At 40.3% G+C, this 25,104-nt stretch overlaps 1 protein-coding gene and 1 long non-coding RNA gene across 2 annotated transcripts in view; one reads left to right on the plus strand and one right to left on the minus strand.

Annotated features, from left to right (window-relative positions):
• Window positions 1-7,547, plus strand: part of LOC141991228 (uncharacterized) — a 31,564-nt gene extending 24,017 nt beyond the window's left edge. The window contains exon 3 of the long non-coding RNA XR_012640347.1: window positions 7,466-7,547. This is a non-coding gene — a long non-coding RNA (uncharacterized LOC141991228). The remainder of the gene's footprint in view (window positions 1-7,465) is intronic.
• STARD13 (StAR related lipid transfer domain containing 13) overlaps window positions 1-25,104 on the minus strand; it is a 493,232-nt gene that overhangs the window by 325,263 nt on the left and 142,865 nt on the right. Inside the window, exons 4-5 of the mRNA XM_074959491.1 lie at window positions 15,239-15,385; window positions 4,124-4,282 (exon numbers count right to left, since the gene is read on the minus strand). Of these exons, the coding sequence (XP_074815592.1) occupies window positions 4,124-4,282; window positions 15,239-15,385 (306 nt within the window). The remainder of the gene's footprint in view (window positions 1-4,123; window positions 4,283-15,238; window positions 15,386-25,104) is intronic.

The following is a 25,104-nucleotide window of genomic DNA, read 5'->3' on the forward strand; positions in this document are numbered from 1 at the left end:
CCATCAGAGCTATGTTCATCAGGGGTGTGAAGAGGGGTAATCCCTGACCAATGGGCCGGTCTCAGCAAAAAAACCCCTAAAGTAAACACTGTTTTTCTGGCAAAGCTGTGCTTTCACCAGCATAGCTTGTTTTGCTCAAAGGCTGGGGAGGGGTGCGACATGCTGGAATAAGCTATGTCAGTGAAAGTGTAGTTTTGCCAGTATAAGCCACATCCACCCTAGGAGCGCTTTGCTAGTATAATATACCACTATAGCTATATTTCCAAGTGTTCCTGTCATAGACCTGGCCTAAATGACATTTCCTATGCCAGAACAGCTGTAGAACATTAAATGCAATGTGCTCTGTTTCGTAGAGAAAATTGTGCATGAAGGAACAGAAAGAACGCAGATGCTGAATGTGTGGAGACAAGTGAACAGAGAGAGAATGGGCTTGATCCTGCAGTCCTTAATCCTGCAAAAATCTCACTGAGTGCAACAAGATTTTTGCAGAAGCAATGCAGGCTTTCCTTCCCCCAACTGAGGGTTCAACCTCCTCCCCATAGTAAAATGGAAATAATACTTACCTACCTCATAGAAATGTGGTGAGGATCAACTGAGTATTAGTAAGCATTTTGAGATCCTCAGATTCTGGTAGAAGGATTTATTTAAATAAATCACCACATATTAATTCTCATATTATATGTTTACCTTAGCAAATATTGTGCTGGCCAATAAGGGACCTGTAACACACACTGACCAGTGGGTTACAATATCATTAGTTATACATATCTAAACAATGGTAGATAACATCAGCCATCTCTACACTCAGTGGCGGATTAATGATTTTGCCGCCCCTAGGCCCAGAAATAATTGCCGCCGCCCACCCCCCCCACCCTGCCTCCACTCCGTCACCTCGCTTGAGTGCGCCGCCGGGTCCTGCTTCTCCCCACTCCCTGCCAGTGCTTGTGCGCCAAACAGGTTCGCGAAGGAGGGGGAAAATGTGGCACGCTCAGGAGAGAGGCGGGGATTTGGGGAAGGGGACCAATAGGGGCAGGGAAGGGGTGGAGCTGGGGTGGGGCTGGGGGCAGAGGGCATAAACCGGCACTGGGGGAAGCAGCCTCTGGCTGCTACTATAAATTTGCCGCCCCTTGAAATTTGTCAGCCTAGGCGTTAATATGCCGCTGTCTACACTCCTTGTGGACATCTCTAAAACACCAATTTTTTTTTTTTAAAAACAGCATCTAACTAACGTCTTCCAGAGAAACAATTAATAGTGATATTTGCTATAGAAAAAAGAGCAGAAAGTCTTTCAGCACAGTAGATTGCAAGAAACTGTTTTTGTTTTCCTTTTTCTGAACCAGGTGGTTAAGGAAATCCAAGCACTGGCCTAACGTTAGTTAGATACAGTATCACAGTTATCACTATTCTAAGTACTAGCATTACAGCTAAAGGAAACTAACTGGTCGCAGCATTCATAACCTTGTTTTCTTACTGGTCACACTGTGTGCTACACGCGCCGCAGTTGTGTTATCTACAGAAGTAAGCGAAGCACTGAGTGCCTCACAACTAGTATTTCCCATATTAGTTTATACATTGGAACTGGAGGAGAAAAATTAACATGATGAAACTTTCAGTTAAGTCTTCTATTGTACTTGTGTCTAGGATATGTCTCATTAAAACAACTATTATGCTCTCTTTTCTAGGACAAGCCCTCTCATAGCCAGGGAAACGTTCTGTTCAATAGTATTTCATTAGAAATGTTGCAATGCATTTATGTTCCTCCTTTAAAAATATCTAAACAATATAGTTCCTGAACTGTGAATTTTCCACGGCCACTTATGCTTTTTTATAGTTCTTAAACGGTCAGTGACCTTTGTAGTCATGAAAATGAGGGGCTAACAGCACTAGCTTGTGTCAGGTATTGTAAAAGAATGCCCTTGCAGAGCTCTGCCAATGCATTTCATTCCTGACTTGCAATTTCCAACATCGGTCTCTTGAGCTGAACTTGCTAATCAAGACAAAATTATTTCAGGTTTGGGGCAGTGTAGGGGGGTTGTGTGGGACTATATAGGGAGAAGGCTGAGAAAGCTAAACTCTTTTTGACTCATTCCAAGATTTGAACTCCAGTCTTGAGAGAGAAAAGACTCATGCACTAAAACATATTTGGTCTGATTTACCACTGCATTATTCCAGTTTTCTGCCTGTGTAACTCCATTCAAATCAGCGGAGTTACGTAGGGTTAAAACTGGAGAAATACATTGACAAACCAGGCCCATTAATCCCTCTTTTTTAATGTAAATAGTTTTGCTATGTCCATTTAAAAATACATTATTTTTATGCCTTTTAACCATAACAGAAAAATGTTTTAGAAACAGCCTTTTAACAGATGTACAGAGTCTCTGAAACTAGAGAGCATTATTTTCATTCTTCCCTCTTGGCCTGAAAAAGGACCACTTGAACTAAAATCTAATTTTGAAAGAAAAAGTAAGATGTTTTGTCCTCCAGACAAAATTAGCAAAGTCAAATTTCATTATTTATGTCCAAATTACAGCAGTGGCTAGTAGTATTGAGTTATTAAAAAGACCACTAGCATTTTGCAGAAATCATGTCGTAAGCTACTATGCAGCAAAACGCTTGGGACTTTGATCAAGTGTTAAAAAAAAAGTGTACTGTATGGAAGAGTCCTACTTGGACCTCGGGGGATGGATTGTGTCATCTAATAAGTCTTCTCAATTTCTAAACTGTATGATTCTAGGGACTTCATTGTAAACAATGGTAAGTACATTTTAACTTACATTATTGTTATCACTGACACTGTATGTACGTATCACCTGTATCAGTGAAGTTTTCTGAGTTTGGTATTAATTATACCAACATTCCTTGAAGTACAATACTAGGAGGGATTGCAGAGATCAGGAAAGAAGAATAAGATATGTTCACACTTATTCCTTCTCTTCCAGCACCTCCCACCGCAAACACACAGACACTTGTGGACAAAAACCCAAAATTACTGTAACATCACTTCAAAGTTATATAGATTGTATTGGTAGGGAGGAAACATAAGCAAAGATATTAGTGCTTGCCTGAACATCTGACTTAAAACAATTAAGTGCAGTCAAATATCTCATTTTCTCCAGTGAATTCTGAGATCTAATGTAACTTGAGCAAATTAATGTAGCTGGGCAGCTGCAAAAGAGAGAAGCAGAAAACTATTTAACTAAGACGAGACAGTCTCTTCTGAAAGTACATTAGTGTATTTCAAACAAACAAGTGGGCTCCAATGTTTCAAACTTCAGTCTGAGTGACAGTGGCAGACCTTCAAGCTGTAACGGAATATAGAATTCACAGAGAACTATGTAACTTCATGCTAGGATAAAAGGGGCATATTATAGTTATCTTTCTTTTAAGACGATATACCTTTACTTGAATCAAAACACCTTAGACAACGTATCTTACATGCATACATTTTACTTGACATTAGTAGAAAGAGAATGTCTTAACCATTCAGGCACCAAAGCAATTTACAGAGGACAAATAAAAAGGTTTGCTATTTTGTAACTAGGAGCTTCATCTTAGAATTACTTTCCTTCCATAGATCTACATAAATATCACTATCTACTTAGCTTATTATGGGCCTGTTCCAAAGTCTGTTGAAGTCAATTAGTGTCAATAGGCTTTGGATGAGGGCTTATACCATCTCACAGGCAAAGAAACAAAGTGAAATTAATGCTATTGATTAGAAATGGGCCCAGACTAAAACTCTTGATTTGAACAGTCCTGAAATTTGGGGACATTCAGATGTGGATCCAAATTTTGGGCCTGATCTACAACCAGTTAAAGTCAATGGAAAGACTCCCAAGAGACTTCAGGTCTTCTTAAACAGTGAATGAACAAAATAATGCAGATAACATGCTAGTAAAAAGTAGTGACGGGACTCAGAGTCTTGACCTTGAATACTCTGTCATATTGTATTGGGAACACTTGCCAGTCTTATTGTAAAAGATTTACAGTTGTGATGCATTGTATTTATAGACTGTATTTTTATTTTAAATTAAATACAATGAAGATTTTAATGATAAATAGCAAGTCTTGTGGTAAAGAATTGAAGCCAGAATATGCTGTAATATAAAAAATAGCCACTTACTTCAGTTTTTGGTCGTGCTCCAGTTGACACTGAGCCTGGCAAACCATCTAAATCTTGGTAGCCTGCCCTCTTATTCCCACAGCTTCCCTTTCTCTGATGATCTCTGTGAACAAGGCCCGTTTCCACCTTAACAGGGGACTGTAAGGGGATAAATGAGTCCTTTAATAAAAAAAAATAAAAAAATAAAAAGTCTTTTAAAAATGCAAACAAAGACAAAAATACAATTGAGATTGTGTCCATTAAGTTTATATGATGTATAGTATAAGTCAGGCCTGAAAGGTTATTTTTTTTATTTTCATTTTTTGCATCTGTTTATACTAGAAATTCAGGTCTTGTCTACGCTGTTTTTTCTAGAAGCCTCTGTGGAGAACTAGTAGGATTACATATGACATCATAAACACTAAGCAAATGAAACCTGATATTTTGAGAGGGGAAAGTTACGTTTAAAATTGGGGTTTTTTCCCCCCACATCCACTTACTGTAACTCAAGCATCCTACAAACAGTTAAGAGAAAAAGCTCTTTTTGTTAAAGAATCATCATCCATGCCACTTCAAATTAGAGACTAAGAATGCTCCTTATCCACTTCTTTAGATCCTTTGAGGACTAAGAAACCTACCCCAAACCACGACAGGCCAGATTTGACAGTCTTGGCAATTCTGAAGTACAAAAACAGCTTTTAATTCCCAGCTGCCACAGGACATAGCTCCTCTCCCTGCAGAAACTGCATGGACTCCAGTGGCTGTGCATTCACTGTGCCCTTTTAAGTTACCTTTACCTTTTCCACAACAGCCTATTTACAGCACCAACAGCACTTTCTGACCATCTCCCCAGGACCTGAGGGGAACAGATGTCTGTCTCCCTCCTTTGAGGCCTCCCTGTTACTGAGCTCAACTAGCCCTGGTCCCCTTTCTCTCTAGCACTTCCTTCCTTCCTTCCTCTTTATCAGCCCTGGGCTGATAAGCTAATTGGCTCCTTATCCCATCCATCCAGCCAACCTGATTCTCTAATTACCTCCATCAGATTTCTCCAGGGGAACTTAATTAACATCTGAGAGATCAGACTGCAGGTTCATCTATTCGTTCTCTGCACTCTGTCACAACAGCAAACATTAAAAAAATGTTTCTAGTTGTCTTGTTACAACATACAAGAAAAAAAATACAAATCTGTCTGGAACATTAAGGGTTTAAAATAACAAAAGTCAAGAAATGCAACAATTTATGTTCCAATAACAATGTTAACTTAGCCATATTCTACATATCTAGTATCTTCTGTTCCAGTTTTTCTGGTTATGTGTGTGGCTTAATATATTATTGTGTTTGCTGAAAAATGTCTACCTTAAATAATACAAAATGGGCTAATATGAATTGCTATAATCTAAAGATTTCCATTTTCTGATTTATTATTTTAACTCTGCATCTTTGATACTGCAGCAACAACTCTATTTTTGCAATGAAAATAAAGTTATTTGTGTTTATAAATAATTAATATACAATCCACATTTGGTTGATTTTTGATGATTTTAAAACTGTATGTGAAATAGCATTTTAAATAAAAATATATATGTATTTGTTATAGTTATTCATTAAGGGCTAGATAGAAAGTTTACTTTAATCTTAAAAGTAGGGATAACATGTAGCTACACTGCACCAAGAACAAAGCTAGGAGAGAACTGAGTCTTAAAATCAGCTCATTCTCTGGCTCCCCACTGGCTTCAGGGGGCAGTAATCTACTGCTAGTTTATGCCAGTAATGGATTATTTTCTCTGGTACATTTGTGGGGCTGGAGAATGGTGTACTGTAGGGTTGGAGAAATGAAAGAAAACAACGGACCACAATTTAGTGTACAATGCTTTGTCATTTTGAGAGAAGAATTAAGAAAAAGATATATTTTGAAGGCAGAGTTTTGTTTTTATTGAAAATTCTATCTCTGAAATAAAAATCAGACAGTATTATCTATATATTTTTTCTGTTTTTCCTATATCAGTACTATATTCATGACTGATATGAGACTATAAAAACTCACAGATGAGATTCACAGTTCTCAAATCTGGTGTTTTTTCTACTTAAACTCAAGGTATTGGAAGTAACATGGAAACTAGACAAATTGTTTAAGCAGTAGTGGAAGATACTGTGCACAGCAAAACTTCTTTGCTGCTGTTTTGTTATGCACAGTATCTTCCACTAATGTTGTACTTCATGTACAAATATAGGAAATGCTGAAAAATATTTTCCAGGCGGGAAATGTAGATGTTTTAGAGGAGCTTTACTACTAATTGCAGTTTTCCAAAACTTGTGAGCTTTCAGCTGAAAGTTAGACCATTTTTGAGTGGTGGTACTTGCAGCATGTAAAAAATAAAAGGGTCTGAGAGAAATTTTTTCAGCAAAGAATGTGATGTCTGTTGAACTTTTTTCCCTCCCCTCATACTTCTATTGACCAGACTCTGAGTCCTATTCCCTGTGCCATTTCCCCATGTGAAACTGACTAGCAGCAACCTGCAGCTTGTACAGATGCAAAACAGGGCATGGCAAATGAAAACTCTTTAACATTTTATTTTGAAAAATAATTTTAAAATTTTAGAACACAGTTTACATGTAAATCCTCATGTAAATATTGTCAACAATGAAAAATGCTGCTAACCATTTCATCCCCCATGATCCTACATATAATTCATTAGCAGTGTGTATTGTTTTCTGTACATGGTAAGTAAGTTTTACTCCTCCCACACAAAAATTCGATGTAACAGAGTATTATTCATGAAATAAATTTGTGAGAAAGGAAGACCTAGAGAATCACAGAGTTCTTCAATTAACAGAAAAAGACACTTCACAAAACAGTGGCCTGATTCAACTACATGATTATATCATGGGCTATACTCCTGAGACAGCATCTACTGTGCAAAATAAATGTTCTGTCATTTGTTAAAAATTTCCCACATCTTCAAGAGAGCAATCTTCAGACTAACCGCTCCAACAAACATGCTGTTATGTATACAGTACAGTTACCTGCCTCTGAGATCTTGTACTTGTGATTTGCCCCATTAAGTAAAATCAGTTTATTTATGTCTGAATATTTGTAACATCATAGTGGAATTTTCAGGAGCTTTCTCAATCCATCACTAGCTTCAAGCTCTCAGCAGCTGCCCTCCCAGGGATCTGCTGCACACCATCTATCCATCTCTTCGCTGGTCATCCCCCGCTACGATGACCCACCACCATTCCTTCCACGATAATTTTCTCACCCCCTATGCCTGATGTGACCAACGAACATGATGTTGATTTCAGACACCAGGGTCTGTGTCTCTATACTAATATTTCTAACACAAGCATTTGTCTTTTTTTCAGTCCAGGAGATATGCAAGCATCGTTGTCAGCACCACATCTCACAGGCTTCAATTTTCTTTTGTCAGCACCATTAATTCCCCACGATCCACATGCATAAGTTGCAATATAAAAAAGTGAAGTTTTTACCAATCAAATCTTTGTACATTTCAAGATGCCATGGTTTTTCCAAACTTTCATGAGGGAAGCCAAATCATTCCAAGATTTCTGCCAATTTCTTTGGAACAGGTTCTTTGTTGGATATGATCTCAGGTAACTGAATTCATCTACTTCCTCTACTACCTGACCATTAATTGTGATGTCCATTTGCTTCTTGTTTTTGTTAATCGTGTCAACATGCATGCATTTCATTTCTGCCTCATTGAGGGACAGTCCCTAATCCTCACCCGTTTTTACACACTCCAACTTTTGTTGAACTGCATCAGTCGTTGTAGCAAAGAGTGTGACATCACTGGCATAGCTGACATTGGTTAAGAGGTGTCTACCAATAAAAATTTCAGCTCCTACCATTTGTCAAACTTCTAGGTCTTGTCTCATAATAATTTCTGCGTTCATGTGGAAAAGGCTGGGAACAGAAAACACCCTTGTCTCACACACTGCTCAGTGGAAAATCACTTGCTGTCACCTGTGTTGTTGATGATAGAGACTTGTGAAAAGAAAAGGAGTACTTGTGGCACCTTTTCTTTTTGCGAATACAGACTAACACGGCGGCTACTCTGAAACCAGAGACTTGTGAATGAATTCAATGAGAATCCCCACATCTGCCAGTATTCAGCATGTGACATGAGCAGGCCAGATGCCAGCTCTTGCTCAGGCTGCAGATATTAGCTAAGAACTGACAAACTCATAACTGGAGACCAGACCAGCTCACCTGTATGTCAGTTTTGCTCAAAATAGGTATTATTCTTTAAAAATGTACTTAGTATTTAGACTCCATGAAATGCTTTTAAGTTGCTGCATGCATTAATCTCACTTGTAATGGCAATATTCCATGCTATAAGAAAATATGTAAGTTTTGCTTTATAGCTTTAAAAGCGTTTGCTGTGAATGTATGAACCCAGGCAAGGGAATTGTCATCTCCACCCCCAACCCAGAAGGACTATCAAAATCACACAGGCCATCAAGGAACATTGCAACACAAAGGATTGGTTAATGGCCCTATCACACCTTGGAAATGCTACCAGTGCAAGGAAGCTCATCCTGTGGCCTTGGAAGCTGAATGAAGGAAATAAAACAAAGTCACAGGAAAACTTTCCATCTCTTTACTGTTTGAACTCTCACACAGCCAGAGCTACCAAACTGAAACCAGAGATCCCCAGAGGTTACCTCCTGGGTCCGGCCTGAAAGACACTTTGAACTGACAGTTCACTACAACTCTGTAACTCTTAGGATTTAGACAGTAACTCATTTGTGTGTATATACCTGCTTGCTTTAACCTGTAAATAACGCATTTCTTTTTCCTAGTTAATAAACCTTTAGATAATTTATTACAGGATTGACTATGGTGTTCCTTTGGTGTAAGATCCAGAGTATCAGAGACTGGTCTCTGGGGATTGGAAGCATCTGAATATTGTGAGGTTATTTTGGTGTAAGTGACCATTTATCACTAAATCTAGTTTATCTGACTGGCAAGATAGACTTGAGACTGTAAGGGGACTGTCTGAGACTCCACGGTAAGACTGTTATAGTGATCCAGGAGTTCACATTTGCCACTAACTTGGGTAAAATCTAATCATAGAACATACCCCCTGTTGGGGTATCTGTCTGCCCTGAGATAGGCACTCATGGTCGCAAGGTACTCTAGGCAGCATGACACTCCAAACATGGTCATGTCAGACACATCAAATGCTTTTGAGTAGTCAATGAAACACATAATCAATGGATCATTAAAATCCCTGTATTTTTCAATGATGAGACAGATTTTAGTGATTTGATCACATGTACCTCATCCCCCTCTGAAACCAGTTTGCTGTGATGGCACTTCTGTTTCTAATATTAGCATCATATGATCCTGGACTATGTAAAGCAGTACTTTGCTCACCTGAGATATCAGGGCGATAATATGACTGTTACGATACTTTCTTCTGTTGCCTTTCTTTGGTAAGAGCAGAAGGATTCCCTCTTCCAATCATCTGGCTAATTTCTTTCAAATTTTGCATGTGACACTACTCCTGGGGGAATTCTGCGCCACTGTGCATGTGCAGAATTTATGTCCCCTACAGATTTCTTTGCTTTCCTGCAGAAAAATGACTTTCTGAAGGGGAAGCAAAGGGAAGCCACAAGAGCGGTCATGCATCCCTCCCCAGCAGTATGTTTCAGGTGCCCAGGGCAGCCGGCAGAGAGGTAAATCTTTGTGGGGAAGGGGTCAGGACTGGGGAAGACCCAGTGGGTGGCTTCTACCCTGTGCCAGGCTCAGCTGCTAGTCCCGGCCTGGTCTGGGGAGGACAGGACTTCCTCTTTCCCTGAACAGCATCCAGGGCCATGTCAGACCCACCACCAGATTTCTCCCCTGGCTGTAGGAAGCTCTGCAAACTCCCCTGTCCTGTGATTCCTGCATCCACTGCTCCTCAGCTGCAGGGGGAGGGATCCCTGTACAGGGAGCTGCTCCCCCATCCACCCAACCCCTGTGCATCCAGGCCCCCTCGTACCCAGACTTTCCCACTAAGCCTCACACACACACACCCCCGCACCCAGAACCCCCCTGACAAGCCCACTCCCCCTGCACCTGGACCACCCCAACAAGCCACCCACACCTGGATCCCCACCTTAGCTAGCCCCAACCAGCTGTACCTGGATCCCCACCCCACTGAGCCCCCACTCTCCTAGCATCTGGACCCCCTACTGAGCCCCCCACACCCAGGCCCCACTTTTGAGCTCTATCCCCTGCAAACCAGGACGACCCCCCCATGCTGAGCCCCAACCACCTTCACCTGGACCCCCCTGCAGAGTCCCATTACTGTTGCGCCCAGAACCCTCCAACAACTCCCTGTGAGTCCAGATCCCTCCCGCACCTGGATCCCACACTGAGCCACCCGCACCCTCTCACCCACACCTGGATCCTCCCATAATAAGCCCCTCCACACTTGGATCCTGCCTTGCTGAGCCTGCCTGCCCACACCTGGTATGGAGGGGCATGGCCCTGGGGTGTTTTGGAGCCAGCCCGGTCCTTGCACCGTGTCAGGGTTGGGTGCAGCCTCACTACTGAGTCTATATCCCAGGGTGGGGGGGGAAGCTGCACAATGATCTCCAGTGGCCTGTGCTCCCCAATGCCATGCAGGAGCCTCCACATTTATTTGACAAATAACATTTGCAGAATTTTGCAGAACTGTAAAATAGTGTGTGCAGAATTTTTAATTTTTTGGCACAGAATGCCCTCAGGAGTAATGTGAGATCAATACAACAGTCACCAAATCACTTTTAACAATTCAACCTGTACGCTGTCTACCCCTGGTGTTTTCCCGGGCTTCATTTTCATAATAGCATGCACCACTTCCTCTTGCAGGATTGATAGCTCTTGTTTCATACTCTTCTTTCCATACTCTCTCCTCTCGTGCTGTATTGCAAGTGGCTTTGATGAAGCATACAGATTGGCACAGTAATCTCTTCACCAGTGTTTGATTACATCATCTTCATTGAGGACTTTGCCATCATGATCCTTTATGTTTGATTGCAAAGAATATTTTTGGAAAGAAGTCTGACCACTGTGAACATACCTTTTGTATTATTTGTCTGTAATTCTCAAGTTCTGTGCATTTTGCCCTTATGTATTCACTCGTGTCTTGTCTAGTCTACCTTTGGATCTGTCTGTTCAGTTCCTTGTGCTCTCCCCTATATCTTTCACTGTCCAAGCCATTCTCTTTCACTCTGCATCATTTTTTCACCAGCCAACACTAACCTTTTGGATTGGGTGCTTTGGTGCCTTTGAGCACGATAGTTTCCATTTTGTTCCAAAGTTCATTCCGGTTGTTGCATTCTTTCACTGATGAGAATGCTTCAAACCCATTCTGGACGGAAATCATGTAGTTTTTTTTTTTATTCTGGACAAGCCCAAATGCAGTGAACCTGCAGGTTGTTCAGGTTTCCTTTGAGGGGAAGTACCTAAATGTCAGGTATGGAGTGATCATTTTGTGAAAAGTGTTCGCCCATTGATGATGTCATAGAAAAATGATAAAAGACAAAAACACCACATCATTAGTGTCCCGGGTGGATACAAAATTTGTATCTGCATCTGATCTGCAATCCGCAAACATGGTCTGCAGATAAAAAGCAGATATCTACAGATTTGCAGGGCTCTAGATATAAGATTTGGATCTGCATCCATCCCTGATCTGCATACATGGTCCATCGATATCTGCAGGTTTGCAGGGCTCTACATATCACCAAAGGGCAAACGCTTTTCACAAAATAATCACTCCATATCTGACCTGAGTCCTTGTCTTCAAAGGAAACCATCACAACACCTTCAACAGATGAGCCTGGGAGCTTAAATTCATAACTTTGCTAGACACTAAAAATCACGGTCTAAACAAAGATTTATAGCTTATTACAACAATCTGTAACCTATTAATCTACCTGTTTTGTGCTATGACTGCATAGGTATTAACTGGCCACTTCACCTTGAAAGGTCTCTTATGTGTTAACTATTTATACTAAACAATCTGTTCCACCTTTTATTTAGCTGTGAGACTATGGCCAGGTCTATACTACGGATTTATATCAGTATAACTACAAAAATCCATAGCCCTGAGCAATACAGTTATACCGACCTAACCCCCAGTGTAGACAGTGCTATGTCGGTTGGGATAGCTTCTCCCGTTGACATAGCTGGCCTATTGCCAGGGTATCTATTTCATCCTTATCCTCTATCTCTCAATGGCTTGAAGACTGTTGAAGAGACTGGGCAAGTACAATGGGAGGTGGGAGTATGGGAGCTGGAGGTAACCAACAAAAAGAGTGAGGGAAATAGGATTTTATGTGTTCCTTTAAATCTGGAGCAGGAGAGATTGGGGGGGGGGAGGGCCTGGGGAAAAGCTCTACAGTGAAATAAAGAGAAACAGATTACCTTTAGAGACAATATTGTTTTCCATATTCTAGTAAAACTCCTTGTTCAGTTTCTCTGTTATTTTTAGCATTGTCAGAACAGAAAATAGAGACATCCAAAGAGGGGAAAGGTAAAAAGATTGGAAGGGACACAGGAAAAATAAGAGAAAAAGATAGGAACATGTAGATCAGAATGAAGAGAAGAAAGAAATGAAGAAACAAAAGGAAAAACTTAATGATGAAAAAACTGTAAGAACTTTAAAATTAGAGCTGGTTAGGAATTTTTCAATGAATGGAGGTGGATTAATTATGCCAACGGGAAAAGCTCTCCCATCAGCATGGGAGAGTCTTCGCTTAAGTGCTACAGCAGTACAGCTGGGCTGATGCAGCATTTTAATTTAATAGGCCTGCCCTATGAGTACCTTTCTCAGACCTGAAGAGCCCTGCATAGCTCGAAAGCTTGTTTCTTTCACCAGTGGAAGTCTGTCCAACAAAAGATATTACCTGACTCATCTCGTCTCTGTTTTATTACATAGTTGATTTGGTGACCTCAATGGGTGTAAATGTCTACAATGTTGGGAGAGAATGGTGTTTGTAATGACAAAGTAATTAGAGCAGCAAAATTCCACTAAACACCTTCCTCTCTCATTTTGTAAACAAGACCACTGTTTCCCATTACTTCTTTATGACAGCTTACACTTCTAATTGTCTCGTTCAGGTCCCCAATTACAAGAGTATCTTTGTTTACTTAGTATTTCAATGAATGTCTCTTCAAGCCATTCACAAAACTAATCAATTGTGTAGTCATCCACTGCTGTAGCAGGAGTGTAAACCTGTATAGCGGACATATTGACTGGCTTTGCTCAAAGGCAAATTGTAATGATTCAATTGCTGACTGAGTTATATCCAAGCACACACTTTGATGTCTCCTTGGATAGGGTAAATGCAACCCTATTTTCTCTCATTTTCTCAGCTCCTGAACAGTATACTGCATATCCATCCACCATCATCAAATGACCCCCTCCCTACCATCACAGGTCTGAGCTGCCCCATTGTCTGCACTTACTTACTTTTCTCAAAACATTTCTTTACCAGCATTCCAGCTATTTGCCTCTCTCACAGAATTTATGCAATCAAAAGAAGAGTGAAATATATGAAGTAGCCACAATCGATCTGCCACACAGTTTCCACTACAGAAGCAAAAGATTACACAACTAAGCTGAAATCATTAAATTAGCATTAAAACATAAATGTAGATGACAAGAATAAAATATTTAATGGATATAGAACAAATTACTGCCTATATTAAATTAACAGATGTCTTTGAAGAAACATGGACCAGGTGGGATGAATAGTTAAAGACAAATTACATATGCAACTTAAAATAACAGCATGTTTCCTTACTGTAACACAGCGTATGTCTACGTTTTGAGCTTGGGTTGTGATTCCCAGTTAAAGAAGAAATACTTGTGCTAGCTCTCATCTAGCTAGTGAATGAAAAATAGAATGTAGCTGAGAAAGTGTGAGTTGTGGGATGGGCTACATGCCCTGAGTATCTGCCCATTCAAAACCCTAGGCATGTACTCAGGGCAGGTAGCCTATCCCGCCACTCACACTGCTGTGGCTACACTCTATTTTTCACTTGCTAGCTAGAGGAGAGCTAGCGCAAGTATGTCACCTTGAGCTGAGAATCATACCACCTGCTCACTGTGTAGATATCAACATCTACTATACACTGCTTTGATTCTACTGCATTCTCTTATGTTTGTACATCTGACATCCTCTTTTGTATTGTTTACATAAGAAAACTTGCGCAGTCAACCACCAAATCATCTAGTTTGATCTCCTGTATATCACAGGCTACCCATACCACCCAGCACCCGCACACTAAACCCAACAAACAAAATATTACAGCTCACAGGGAGACTAAACTATAATAGGCCACAGGCAGAGAATAGGAGGCATGGTTACAAACAGCACTGCAGTCAAACCCTTCTTTCAGGCATCTCAGCCCAACACCAATGCCCAGATCTCACAGACCAATTCTGCCTCAAGAATTAACTCTAATCAGACCAGACTCTCCTGCTACTTCCTCAGCTGCTTCTCCAATGACCTGCCTCTATGCAGAGTCTTGCCTAACTAAAAACTACCAACAATACAGCGTGTCTTCCAAAGACTGAACATATGCTCCCACACTAAGAAAAAAATTGGGAAACTATGTGTAATAGCACCACATAGTGACACCTGCCATAACAATGTTCACACAGATATTGACAAAATACTACTCAAGTCAAATAAAAACCAAAGACTAATTATACCCCTAATCAAGATAGATATCATTTCCCTTGCTGTTAGATCTGTACAAAAACTATTACAAGTGCAGGAGGGCTTGAATCAAAACCTCAGATTCAAACCCCTTAATTAGGGAAGTGTGTCCATATTGATACATCTGAGTCTGAACCCACCTCTACAGAGGGGACTGGAATTATTAATACAGCCCATGAAAGCAGAAAGAATAGGGATCACATGAGATCTCTGCCAATTTGGGCTGCAATAGCCTGAGAACAGCTCAGCATTTTTCAATGTTATTGAACTTGAGCTGTAGCCTGGACCATCCTTGAACCTAATATCCAAAATATAGCCTAAATCTGGATCTGAACACCCCTCCTTGACTAAAATCTAATTACAAGGTTTTAAAAATCTGTCACATTCTGTAAATGGGGTGTGCATTCTTACCGGCTGTTTGCGCTTTTTGGTAGAAGGAGTGCTGGAAGGAGAAGAGCCAGCACTGAGAGCCTCTTCAATATCTAAATTCAATTGTTCCAGTTTCTTCATGAGAGATGACATAGAGTCTGACCACTCAGATCCTTTTTCTGGTTGGGTCTAAAAGAAAACCAAACACACATGAAGTCTGAAAACATTAAAGCTCTTCATGATTTGTAGATTTGTTTTTAAACTACACTGCAAAAAACCCCAACAAAGTCTGGATGATCAACTCTCTGCCTATCCTGGGTTGACCTCATCTACTTAGAAGACTTCAACTATCATTTCTATCCTGTTGACACACGTGTTAGATGCTCTTTATATCTGACCAATCAAACTCCATCCAGTTGTGCACATCCAAATGTCTCTCTGACATATGATCTGGGATGATCCACTGCCAGTTCAAGCTCAGAATGCCCCAGAAGAACCTCCTTATTATTTCTAAAGCCCTTTCTACTTCCAACATTCTCCATCGGAGCGGACAACATCCCCACTCTCTTTGTCACTTAGACTCATAACTTTGAAGGTCATCCTGAATTCCTTACTTTCCCTCCTACTATACATCCAGGCTATCATCAAATCTTACTGCTTTTTCCTTCACATCAATTTGAAATTCTGTCTGGTCAAAACACTACTCTACTTCCTGTTGATTTTCTGCCTTGATTGTTGCAACCTCCTCCCTGATATATATATTGCTTCTTTCCATGTGGGAGTCTTTAATCCATCAAAGCACAACTGTTAAAATTATCATCTTTGGACATCTATTGAACCACATCATCCCCATTCAAACCCCTCTGCTTATTCCTCTTCAGCCATCTTCCTATACATGCAATGACTTTAAATCCCAAGAGCACCATGTCTCCCTCCCTTTCCTCATTCAAATCACTCCTAAAGGCCCACTTATTCCCAGATGCCTATAAAGAGTAACTCACACCATCAAATGCTAGCATTATGACTCACACCAGTGAAGGGGGCATGGTGGTGGGCTATTGCACTTCATTGAATGCCAACTGCCAGAATGACCTTTAGGGGGAATATGAAACTGAGCACAAATTAGACTACTCTTAATTGGAGGGGGGGCAGCAAATTGGGTTCTGGGGAGTCACCGGATTAGGAAGATGCAGCAATGCAAAGGTGACGGATCTTAGACCCGAGAAACTAGCTCCTGTTCTTCTGTGTTCAAATTTCAGAGTAACAGCCGTGTTAGTCTGTATTCGCAAAAAGAAAAGGAGTACTTGTGGCACCTTAGAGACTAACTACCAGCAAGAGAGTGAGTTTGTCTGTGGGGGGGTGGAGGGTGAGAAAACCTGGATTTGTGCTGGAAATGGCCCAACTTGATGATCTCTTTAGATAAGCTATTACCAGCAGGAGAGTGGAGTGGGAGGAGGTATTGTTTCATGGTGTCTGTGTTTATAATAATGTCTTCTGCAATTTCCACAGTATGCATCCAATGAAGTGAGCTGTAGCTCACGAAAGCTCATGCTCAAATAAATTGGTTAGTCTCTAAGGTGCCACAAGTACTCCTTTTCTTTTTGTGTTCAAATTGTTAGTTACGTGAAACATTTCTAAATATGAGGCTACAAGAATCATATCAATTGCAGCTGAAGGATTCCCTTGTCATCAAGGCCCTTCTGGATAGTGCAAACTATTCCCCATCTTGAGCTGCTTTGATTTATTCTTCTTTCACCCATCTTACTTTGGCTATATATATTTTCACATAAGCATCATTTCACAAGTCAATGTTAATAGACTGCACACTAATATTAACATTACTAACATTACTTTGCAGCACAATAGCACTGTCCTTCCAAAGAGCTCGAAGTACCTTACAAACATTAAAGATCCAAGCCATACTACATCCCTGTGTGCTAGGTAAGTATTATTATTCCCATTTTATACATCCTTTTGCTGAATCATTTCCTTTATGGGGGCTGGAAATTGGGACACAGAGAGGACAGTAACTTGCTCACAATCACATAACACAGGCAGAAATAGAACCTAGGAGAATCATTCTCATCTTACAGCAGTATTACACCACTGTAACTATCTTGTCCCTGATGGAGTTACTCCTGATTTGCCCCAGAATAAGGGAGAGAAGAATAATGCCCTAGATCTTCAGACTCCCAGTCCTGTGTCTTAACAAGAAAACCATGCTTCCTTACTTAGGGAGATAGTTTTGGCTCTATTTGTATTTATTTAGTATTTGCTTCAGAGAACAGAAAACTGGACATAATGTCACTATTTTTTCCAAGCACAGTTTAAATATTTTTATAATTCATAACAGTGAATGTTTTTTCCAGGAGTACTGTCAAAAGTCCTAAACAGTAGGGAAGATCAGATTTGTACCTATTCAAAATTACATTACTCGGATATATTCCTATATTATTCTTTATTGTATTTTACTAAACGTTTTATATTGTTTTTAGGGACAAGCATAATATACATATGCAGAATACACAATATATATATGCAGAAAGAGACACTACAAAAAAGAATCCGTCATGCCACATTCTGTTTGAGATGGTCTTATACAAGATATAATGTCAATATTTGGTAATTCTACAAAGTCAATTTCTAAATCAAAATAAAGGTATTGCATTTTACTGAATTTTTGCATCTTGATAACTTTGTCTTTGCAAAACTAAGGAAAGGGTGAATATTTTCTTCAAAATGCCTCAAACAAGTAAAAACAAAAAACACATTTAGTAGTCTACCAAAATCTAATGGAAAAATCCAATCTGAAGTTTCTAGACATCATTATTGAGATATAACTTGACAAAACGGTTTTATAAAAATTTTCTTCCTCATATGTCAGTGGTAACCAGATATAGGATAATACTAATGAGTCAGTTTAAATAGAGAAATTAGTAAATTGTGTCTGACCTCAATGAGTCCTATGAAGACTATATTGACCATCCAGGTGACAAACATGCAAAGATTCAATTAAAAATCCAGAAGAATAAAATAATGTTTTTTCTGGGTCTCTAATCTCTCTTTTGGAAAGTTAGTGAGAAAAAAAAAAAGTCCTCTACTTTTGAGATGCCAGTCCATAAAAGAGAGTGAGTACGATTTACAGATATTTCTGATTAAGACATTCTAAATGTCACAATAGCCAATATATTAACTAATGTGGCAGAAAACAAGATTTATTGTCCTGGGAGGAACGTATCAACCTTGCCTTTGTCTTGGTAATTATTTACTTCTTGAATCAATACATCTTTGTATTTATTCAACAATTACAGTACAGACCCGTTTACGCGTGAATCTGCTTAACGCGCAATAGCGCCATACCTCCCAGTGCTACCTATTTAACACGCGAGACTCATTAACACATGGTACAGGAACATGCTATGTAGCGCTACAGATTTGCTCACTAACTCACTGACATAGAAATCGATAGTAAGTGTGGAGCAGAAACATGTTGTACATCTTTACTGCCGACCGGGGGAGGGGCAGCAACGTTAAAGTGCTGCCGTGGCAAAGGACCCTGCAACACTTTAAGGTCCCTGCCCCTTTTGCGCCCCCCTCAGCCACCGAGCTGCCCCTGGGCTGGCGATTTAAAAGGGCCCGGGGCTCTGGACGCTGCAACCACAGCAGTGGCATCCGGAGCCCCGGGCCCTTTAAATCGCCACGGGAACCCCGGTCAGCACAGATCAGGTGGCCTGGAGGGGCTGGCTGGGGGATGCTGACCCCTAGCCCCACCCCTTCTGCCCAAGGCCTCACTCCTTCTGGGGGCCAGAGCCACCCCCCCGCCCCGTACCGGTAAGTGTCTTGAGTTACTTTCACCCCTGTGTAGTAATAATAATGTTTTTATTAGATTACACATTTGAATTTATATTCTTGCAAAGCGCCGTTAACAGATAGGCCTGCAGTATTTGGGATGCTGTGAATACGTATGTAATCCTAGATAATTATGCATATATATAGATATCTTAAGATATTTCAGCTTGGCCCTCTTAACCGGCAGTCCGTTAACACTCGGTTGTGACGGCTTGACTCCCGACATCTGCACGTAAACGGGTCTGTACTGTACCAATAGCTGATTAATACAGTATGCTCCTAAAACTATTTTTACAAATAATTTTACTTTTTCTTTTAAAGAAATATCAAGAACAAACCATTGCATTCTTCATATAAAGTTTATTAGAGGAGAGGCAGAAATTGTAGTTAAGGAGCTAAGAAATACAAGGTGTAAAGAGTTCCCAAAAAGTAAAAAGAAAAAAGAAAAGGAGTACTTGTGGCACCTTAGAGACTAACCAGTTTATTTGAGCATGAGCTTTCGTGAGCTACAGCTCACTTCATCGGATGCATAGCATATTGTGGAAACTGCAGAAGACATTATATACACACAGAGACCATGAAACAAAACTTCCTCCCACCCCACTGTCCTGCTCGTAACAGCTTATCTAAAGTGATCATCAATGGAGGGCCATTTCCAGCACAAAGCCAGGTTTTCTCACCCTTCCCCCCGCCCCCCCCCCCACAGACACACATACAAACTCACTCTCCTGCTGGTAATAGCCCATCCCTCTTTGAAACCTCTCTTTATAATGCGCATGATAATCAAGGTGGGTCATTTCCAGCACTAATCCAGGTTTTCTCACCACCGCCACCCCCTCCCACACACACACACACCCCCCTCCAAAAACCACACACACAAACTCACTCTCCTGCTGGCAATAGCTCATCTTACAATGTGCACAGCAATAATCCAAGTTTAACCAGAACGTCTTGGGGGGGGGGGTTTGTAGGAAAAAAACAAGGGGAGATAGGCTACCTTGCATAATGACTTAGCCACTCCCAGTCTCTATTCAAGCCCAAATTAATAGTATCCAATTTGCAAATGAATTCCAATTCAGCAGTTTCTCGCTGGAGTCTGGATTTGAAGTTTTTTTGCTTTAAGATAGCGACCCTCATGTCTGTGATTGCGTGACCAGAGAGATTGAAGTGTTCTCCGACTGGTTTATGAATGTTATAATTCTTAACATCTGATTTGTGTCCATTTATTCTTTTACGTAGAGACTGTCCAGTTTGACCAATGTACATGGCAGAGGGGCATTGCTGGCACATGATGGCATATATCACATTGGTGGATGTGCAGGTGAACGAGCCTCTGATAGTGTGGCTGATGTTGTTAGGCCCTGTGATGGTGTTCCCTGAATAGATATGTGGGCACAGTTGGCAACGGGCTTTGTTGCAAGGATAGGTTCCTGGGTTAGTGGTTGTTGTGTGGTATGTGGTTGTTGGTATGCAAGGTAGCCTATCTCCCCTTGTTTTTTTCCTACACCCCCCCCCCCCAAGACGTTCTGGTTAAACTTGGATTATTGCTGTGCACATTGTAAGATGAGCTATTGCCAGCAGGAGAGTGAGTTTGTGTGTGTGGTTTTTGGAGGGGGGGGTGTGTGGGGGGGGTGGCGGTGGTGAGAAAACCTGGATTAGTGCTGGAAATGACCCACCTTGATTATCATGCGCATTATAAAGAGAGGTTTCAAAGAGGGATGGGCTATTACCAGCAGGAGAGTGAGTTTGTATGTGTGTCTGTGGGGGGGGGACGGGGGGAAGGGTGAGAAAACCTGGCTTTGTGCTGGAAATGGCCCTCCCTTGATGATCACTTTAGATAAGCTGTTACGAGCAGGACAGTGGGGTGGGAGGAAGTTTTGTTTCATGGTCTCTGTGTGTATATAATGTCTTCTGCAGTTTCCACAATATGCTATGCATCCGATGAAGTGAGCTGTAGCTCACGAAAGCTCATGCTCAAATAAACTGGTTAGTCTCTAAGGTGCCACAAGTACTCCTTTTCTTTTTTCTTTTTACGAATACAGACTAACACGGCTGTTACTCTGAAACCAAAAAGTAAAACTGTCTTTGATTCCTCCATTAATATTTGTTCTTTTCTAGTTCAATAAAACTCTAAATTATGTCCATTAAATTAAGGGAAAGAGGAGAAAATGGGTTTTCATTATTGTATAGGATAAAACTAAATAGGCCTAGTTAATAAAATGGCATCCACTAATTGGAATTTGGCACAAAAACTGCATTTGGAACAATTGTTGATAGCCCATGTATTTTCTCAGGATGCCACAAATTATTGCTGAATTGCAAAAAACTAATGGTACATACAGCTTCCACAGTAGGACTTGTAATAGAAGACATTGCACTGAATGCAATCGTAAAGGACCAAATCCACTCCCTAGTGCCTAGCCTGGATAACTGACTTGGGTGCCTGAGATCTCTGAGTACAAGAGAAATGGCAGATTCACCTCACAAGCTTTGGAGCAGCAGTGAATCCATTCCATAGCTACTATTCAGGCCTTCAGGCTGGATTGTCTTCAGTGGTCTTTGTGCCCCCGCCCTACTTTGGTAAAGGGCAGAGTCAACAACGTGCCTTTGTCCATTGTCTGCCCCAGAGGTGGTGGGTGCACACCGCTGCATAAGCTCTCAAAATCTCCCCCATTCATTGGAACCAAGTTGGTTCAGCTGGGTCTGCGACTATATCTGTGAATGCAGAGGGCCTCACGGAAATGGAGCTGGTGTAGGGTTTTGGAGGGGGCATATAAGAACACTTCCTATGTTGTGTGGAGCCTAGCTCCACAGGGCCTCCCTTCACACCAGTATGTGCTGGGGCATAGTGTAAGAACAGAAGAGAGAGGCCAGAGGATCCATTGTGATGCAGTTCTTCCAGGCTATCTGCCCTATGGAGTGGGCACACTTAGAGCATGAACTTTACATCACTAGTAAGGAAGAGCAGGCACACTGGCCTGGGGGTGTGGATTCCTTTGTACTGTGGCTCTCTACCACCTAACTGAAATAGTCAGGCTGCACAGTGACGACTGGATTTTCCACTAAATGTGGGGGGAAAACATTCCTATGTCATAAGTATAAACCAATGAAATATGTAATCACTTGCTAGTAAAAATAAGATCTGTGCTTAATCAGAGAACAGAAGAGTACCAATGTATTATTATGCTTCAGATAGTTACTACATATGTAGAATTAACCTAACTGCACCAAACTTAGTGAGACATATTGGATAATCAACCAAATATAAAACATAGTTACAGCCTGTTGTCTCCTAACAGAGATTAACATTGGTTTGGGTTTGTCTGTGTTTTTGAACAGCAAGTGAATCTAATCTAAGAAACATTAAGCATGTAAGACTACATTCTGTGCTCACTTGCACACATAGAACTCCACTGCAGTCAGTGAGAATGCATGGGTGGAAATGAAGGCACAAGGGTTTTTCCCATAATCTACAAAACAATTTGTTATTTTCTCAGAATGAGAAGTAAACACATTCCAGACATTCAGTATGGCTGTTTATGCCTGTGGGACAGAAAAGGTTCTGCACCCTGTTTTGCGGCTTCTTAGTTTTCTTCAGTAATCCTATTCAGCAAAAACATCTGTGATAAAAGGCACATTTATTTCAATATTTTGCCTGTGAAGCTTGTTGCAATAGGCATGCTGGCTGCCAGCAAACAAACTTAAACTGAAGGAATGAATACATTCTTATAGAATACGCTGAGGTCAGGGTTACCCTTGCAGCCAGATCTCATCACATACTCAAATTAGAAAGCCTTTTGATTTGAGCCATACATGCATTTGGGTTATGAGAAGGTTGCAAAATTCTAGATTTTGTTGATGTCTCATGTTTTTCACTTCAGATAATTTCAATAAGCCAATTGTTTTAACCTAAGTGTAATGTATAACTATGTAGTCATTCACTAATAAAATAAATTACTGAACCCTAGATCAAAAACACCAATGCCATATTCTGTGTGTGTGTGTCTATTGTATTTTTACATATACGTATATATAAACAAACATTCAAGGGCAAATTCTGTCTGATCTATGGAGAAAATCCCAAATAAATGACTTACTGAAAGTATTCCAGTGACTCAATACCACATTTGCCTCTTGTTCCACTCACGCATTCCCAAGATTCTCAAAGGGAGTTTTGTATAAAGATACAACCCAACCCTGCAATCAGTAGCAGCAGTTTTGCCTGCAAGAAGACAGCAGGACCAGACCCAGAGAGGATGTTCTCTGACCATTTTCTAAGTAACTGGGGCTACAGTGCATTCTCTTATGCTCAAAATAGCTTTATATACACCTTCCATATAGGGCTGTCGATTAATCGCAGTTAACTCACGTGATTAACTCAAAAAAAAAAAAAAAAAAAAAAAAAGAATCCCAATTAATCACACTGTTAAACAATAAAATACCAATTGAAATTTATTAAATATTTTGGATGTTTTTCTACATTTTCAAATATATTGATTTCTATTACAATACAGAATACAAAATGTACAGTGCTCACTTTATATTATTTTTAAAACTAATATTTGCACTGTACAAATGATAAACAAAAATGGTATTTTTCAATTCACCTCATACAAGTACTGTAGTGCAATCTCTTTATTGTGAAAGTGTAACTTACAAATGTAAATTTTTTTTGTTACATAACTGCACTCAAAAACAAAACAATGTAAAACTTTAGAGCCTACAAGTCCACTCAGTCCTACTTCTTGTTCAGCCAATCGCTAAGACAAACAAGTTTGTTTACATTTACAGGAGCTTCCTGCTTCTTATTTATGTCACCTGAAAGTGAGAACAGGTGTCCGCAGGGCACTTTTGTACCCAGCACTGCAAGGTATTTACATCCTGGATATGCTAAACATTCATCTGCCCTTTCATGCTTCGGCCACCATTCCAGGGGACATGCTTCCATGCTGATGATGCTCATTAAAAAAATAATGTGTTAATTAAATTTGTGACTGAACTCCTTGGGGGAGAATTCTATGTCTCCTGTTCTGTTTTACCCGCATTCTGCCATATATTTCACGTTATGCCAGTCTCGGATGATGACCCAGCACATGTTCATTTTAAAAACTCTTTCGCAGCAAATTTGACAAAACGCAAAAAAGGTACCAATGTGAGATTTCTAAAAATAGCTACAGCACTTGACCCAAGGTTTAAGAATCTGAAGTGCCGTCAAAAATCTGAGAAGGACGAGGTGTGGAGCATGCTTTCAGAAGTCTTAAAAGAGCAACACTCAGATGTGGAAACTACAGAACCTGAACCACCAAAAAAGAAAATCAGCCTTCTGCTGGTGGCATCTGACTCAGATGATGAAAATGGTCTGCTCTGCTTTGTATCGTTATCAAGCAGAATCTGTCATCAGGCTGGTTGAAGCATGAAGGGACATATGAATCTTAAGTGCATCTGGCACATAAATATCTTGCAACACCTGCTACAACTGTGCCATGTAAACGTCTTTTCTCACTGTCAGGTGACACTGTAAACAAGAAGCGGGCAGCATTATCTCCTGAAAATTGCAACCAAACTTGTTTGTCTGAGCAACTGGCTGAAGTAGGACTAAGTGGACTTGTAGGTTCTAATGTTTTACATTGTTTTATTTTTGAATGCAGTTTTTTTCGTACGTAATTCTACATTTCTAAGTTCAACTTTCATGATAAAGAGATTGCACTACAGTACTTGGATTAGGTGAATTGAAAAATACTATTTATTTTGTTTTTTAGAGTGCAAATATGTGTAATAAAAATATAAAGTGAGTCCTGGACACGTATTCTGTGTTGTAACTGAAATCAATATTTGAAAATGTAGAAAATACCCAAAAATATTTAAATAAATGGTATTCTATTATTAACAGCGCGATTAATTTTGTGATTAATCGCGATTAATTTTTTTCATCACTTGACAGCCCTACTTCCATAATGAGCATAACAGATTTCTAAAGGGAACTTTCATACATACCACACAGTTACATTAGTTATTTGTATTTAAGGGTAACATGAAATAAGGTGTAGGGGAAGCCCAGT

This window comes from Natator depressus, chromosome 1 (genome assembly GCF_965152275.1).
Source record: "Natator depressus isolate rNatDep1 chromosome 1, rNatDep2.hap1, whole genome shotgun sequence".
Classification (NCBI taxonomy): domain Eukaryota; kingdom Metazoa; phylum Chordata; order Testudines; family Cheloniidae; genus Natator; species Natator depressus.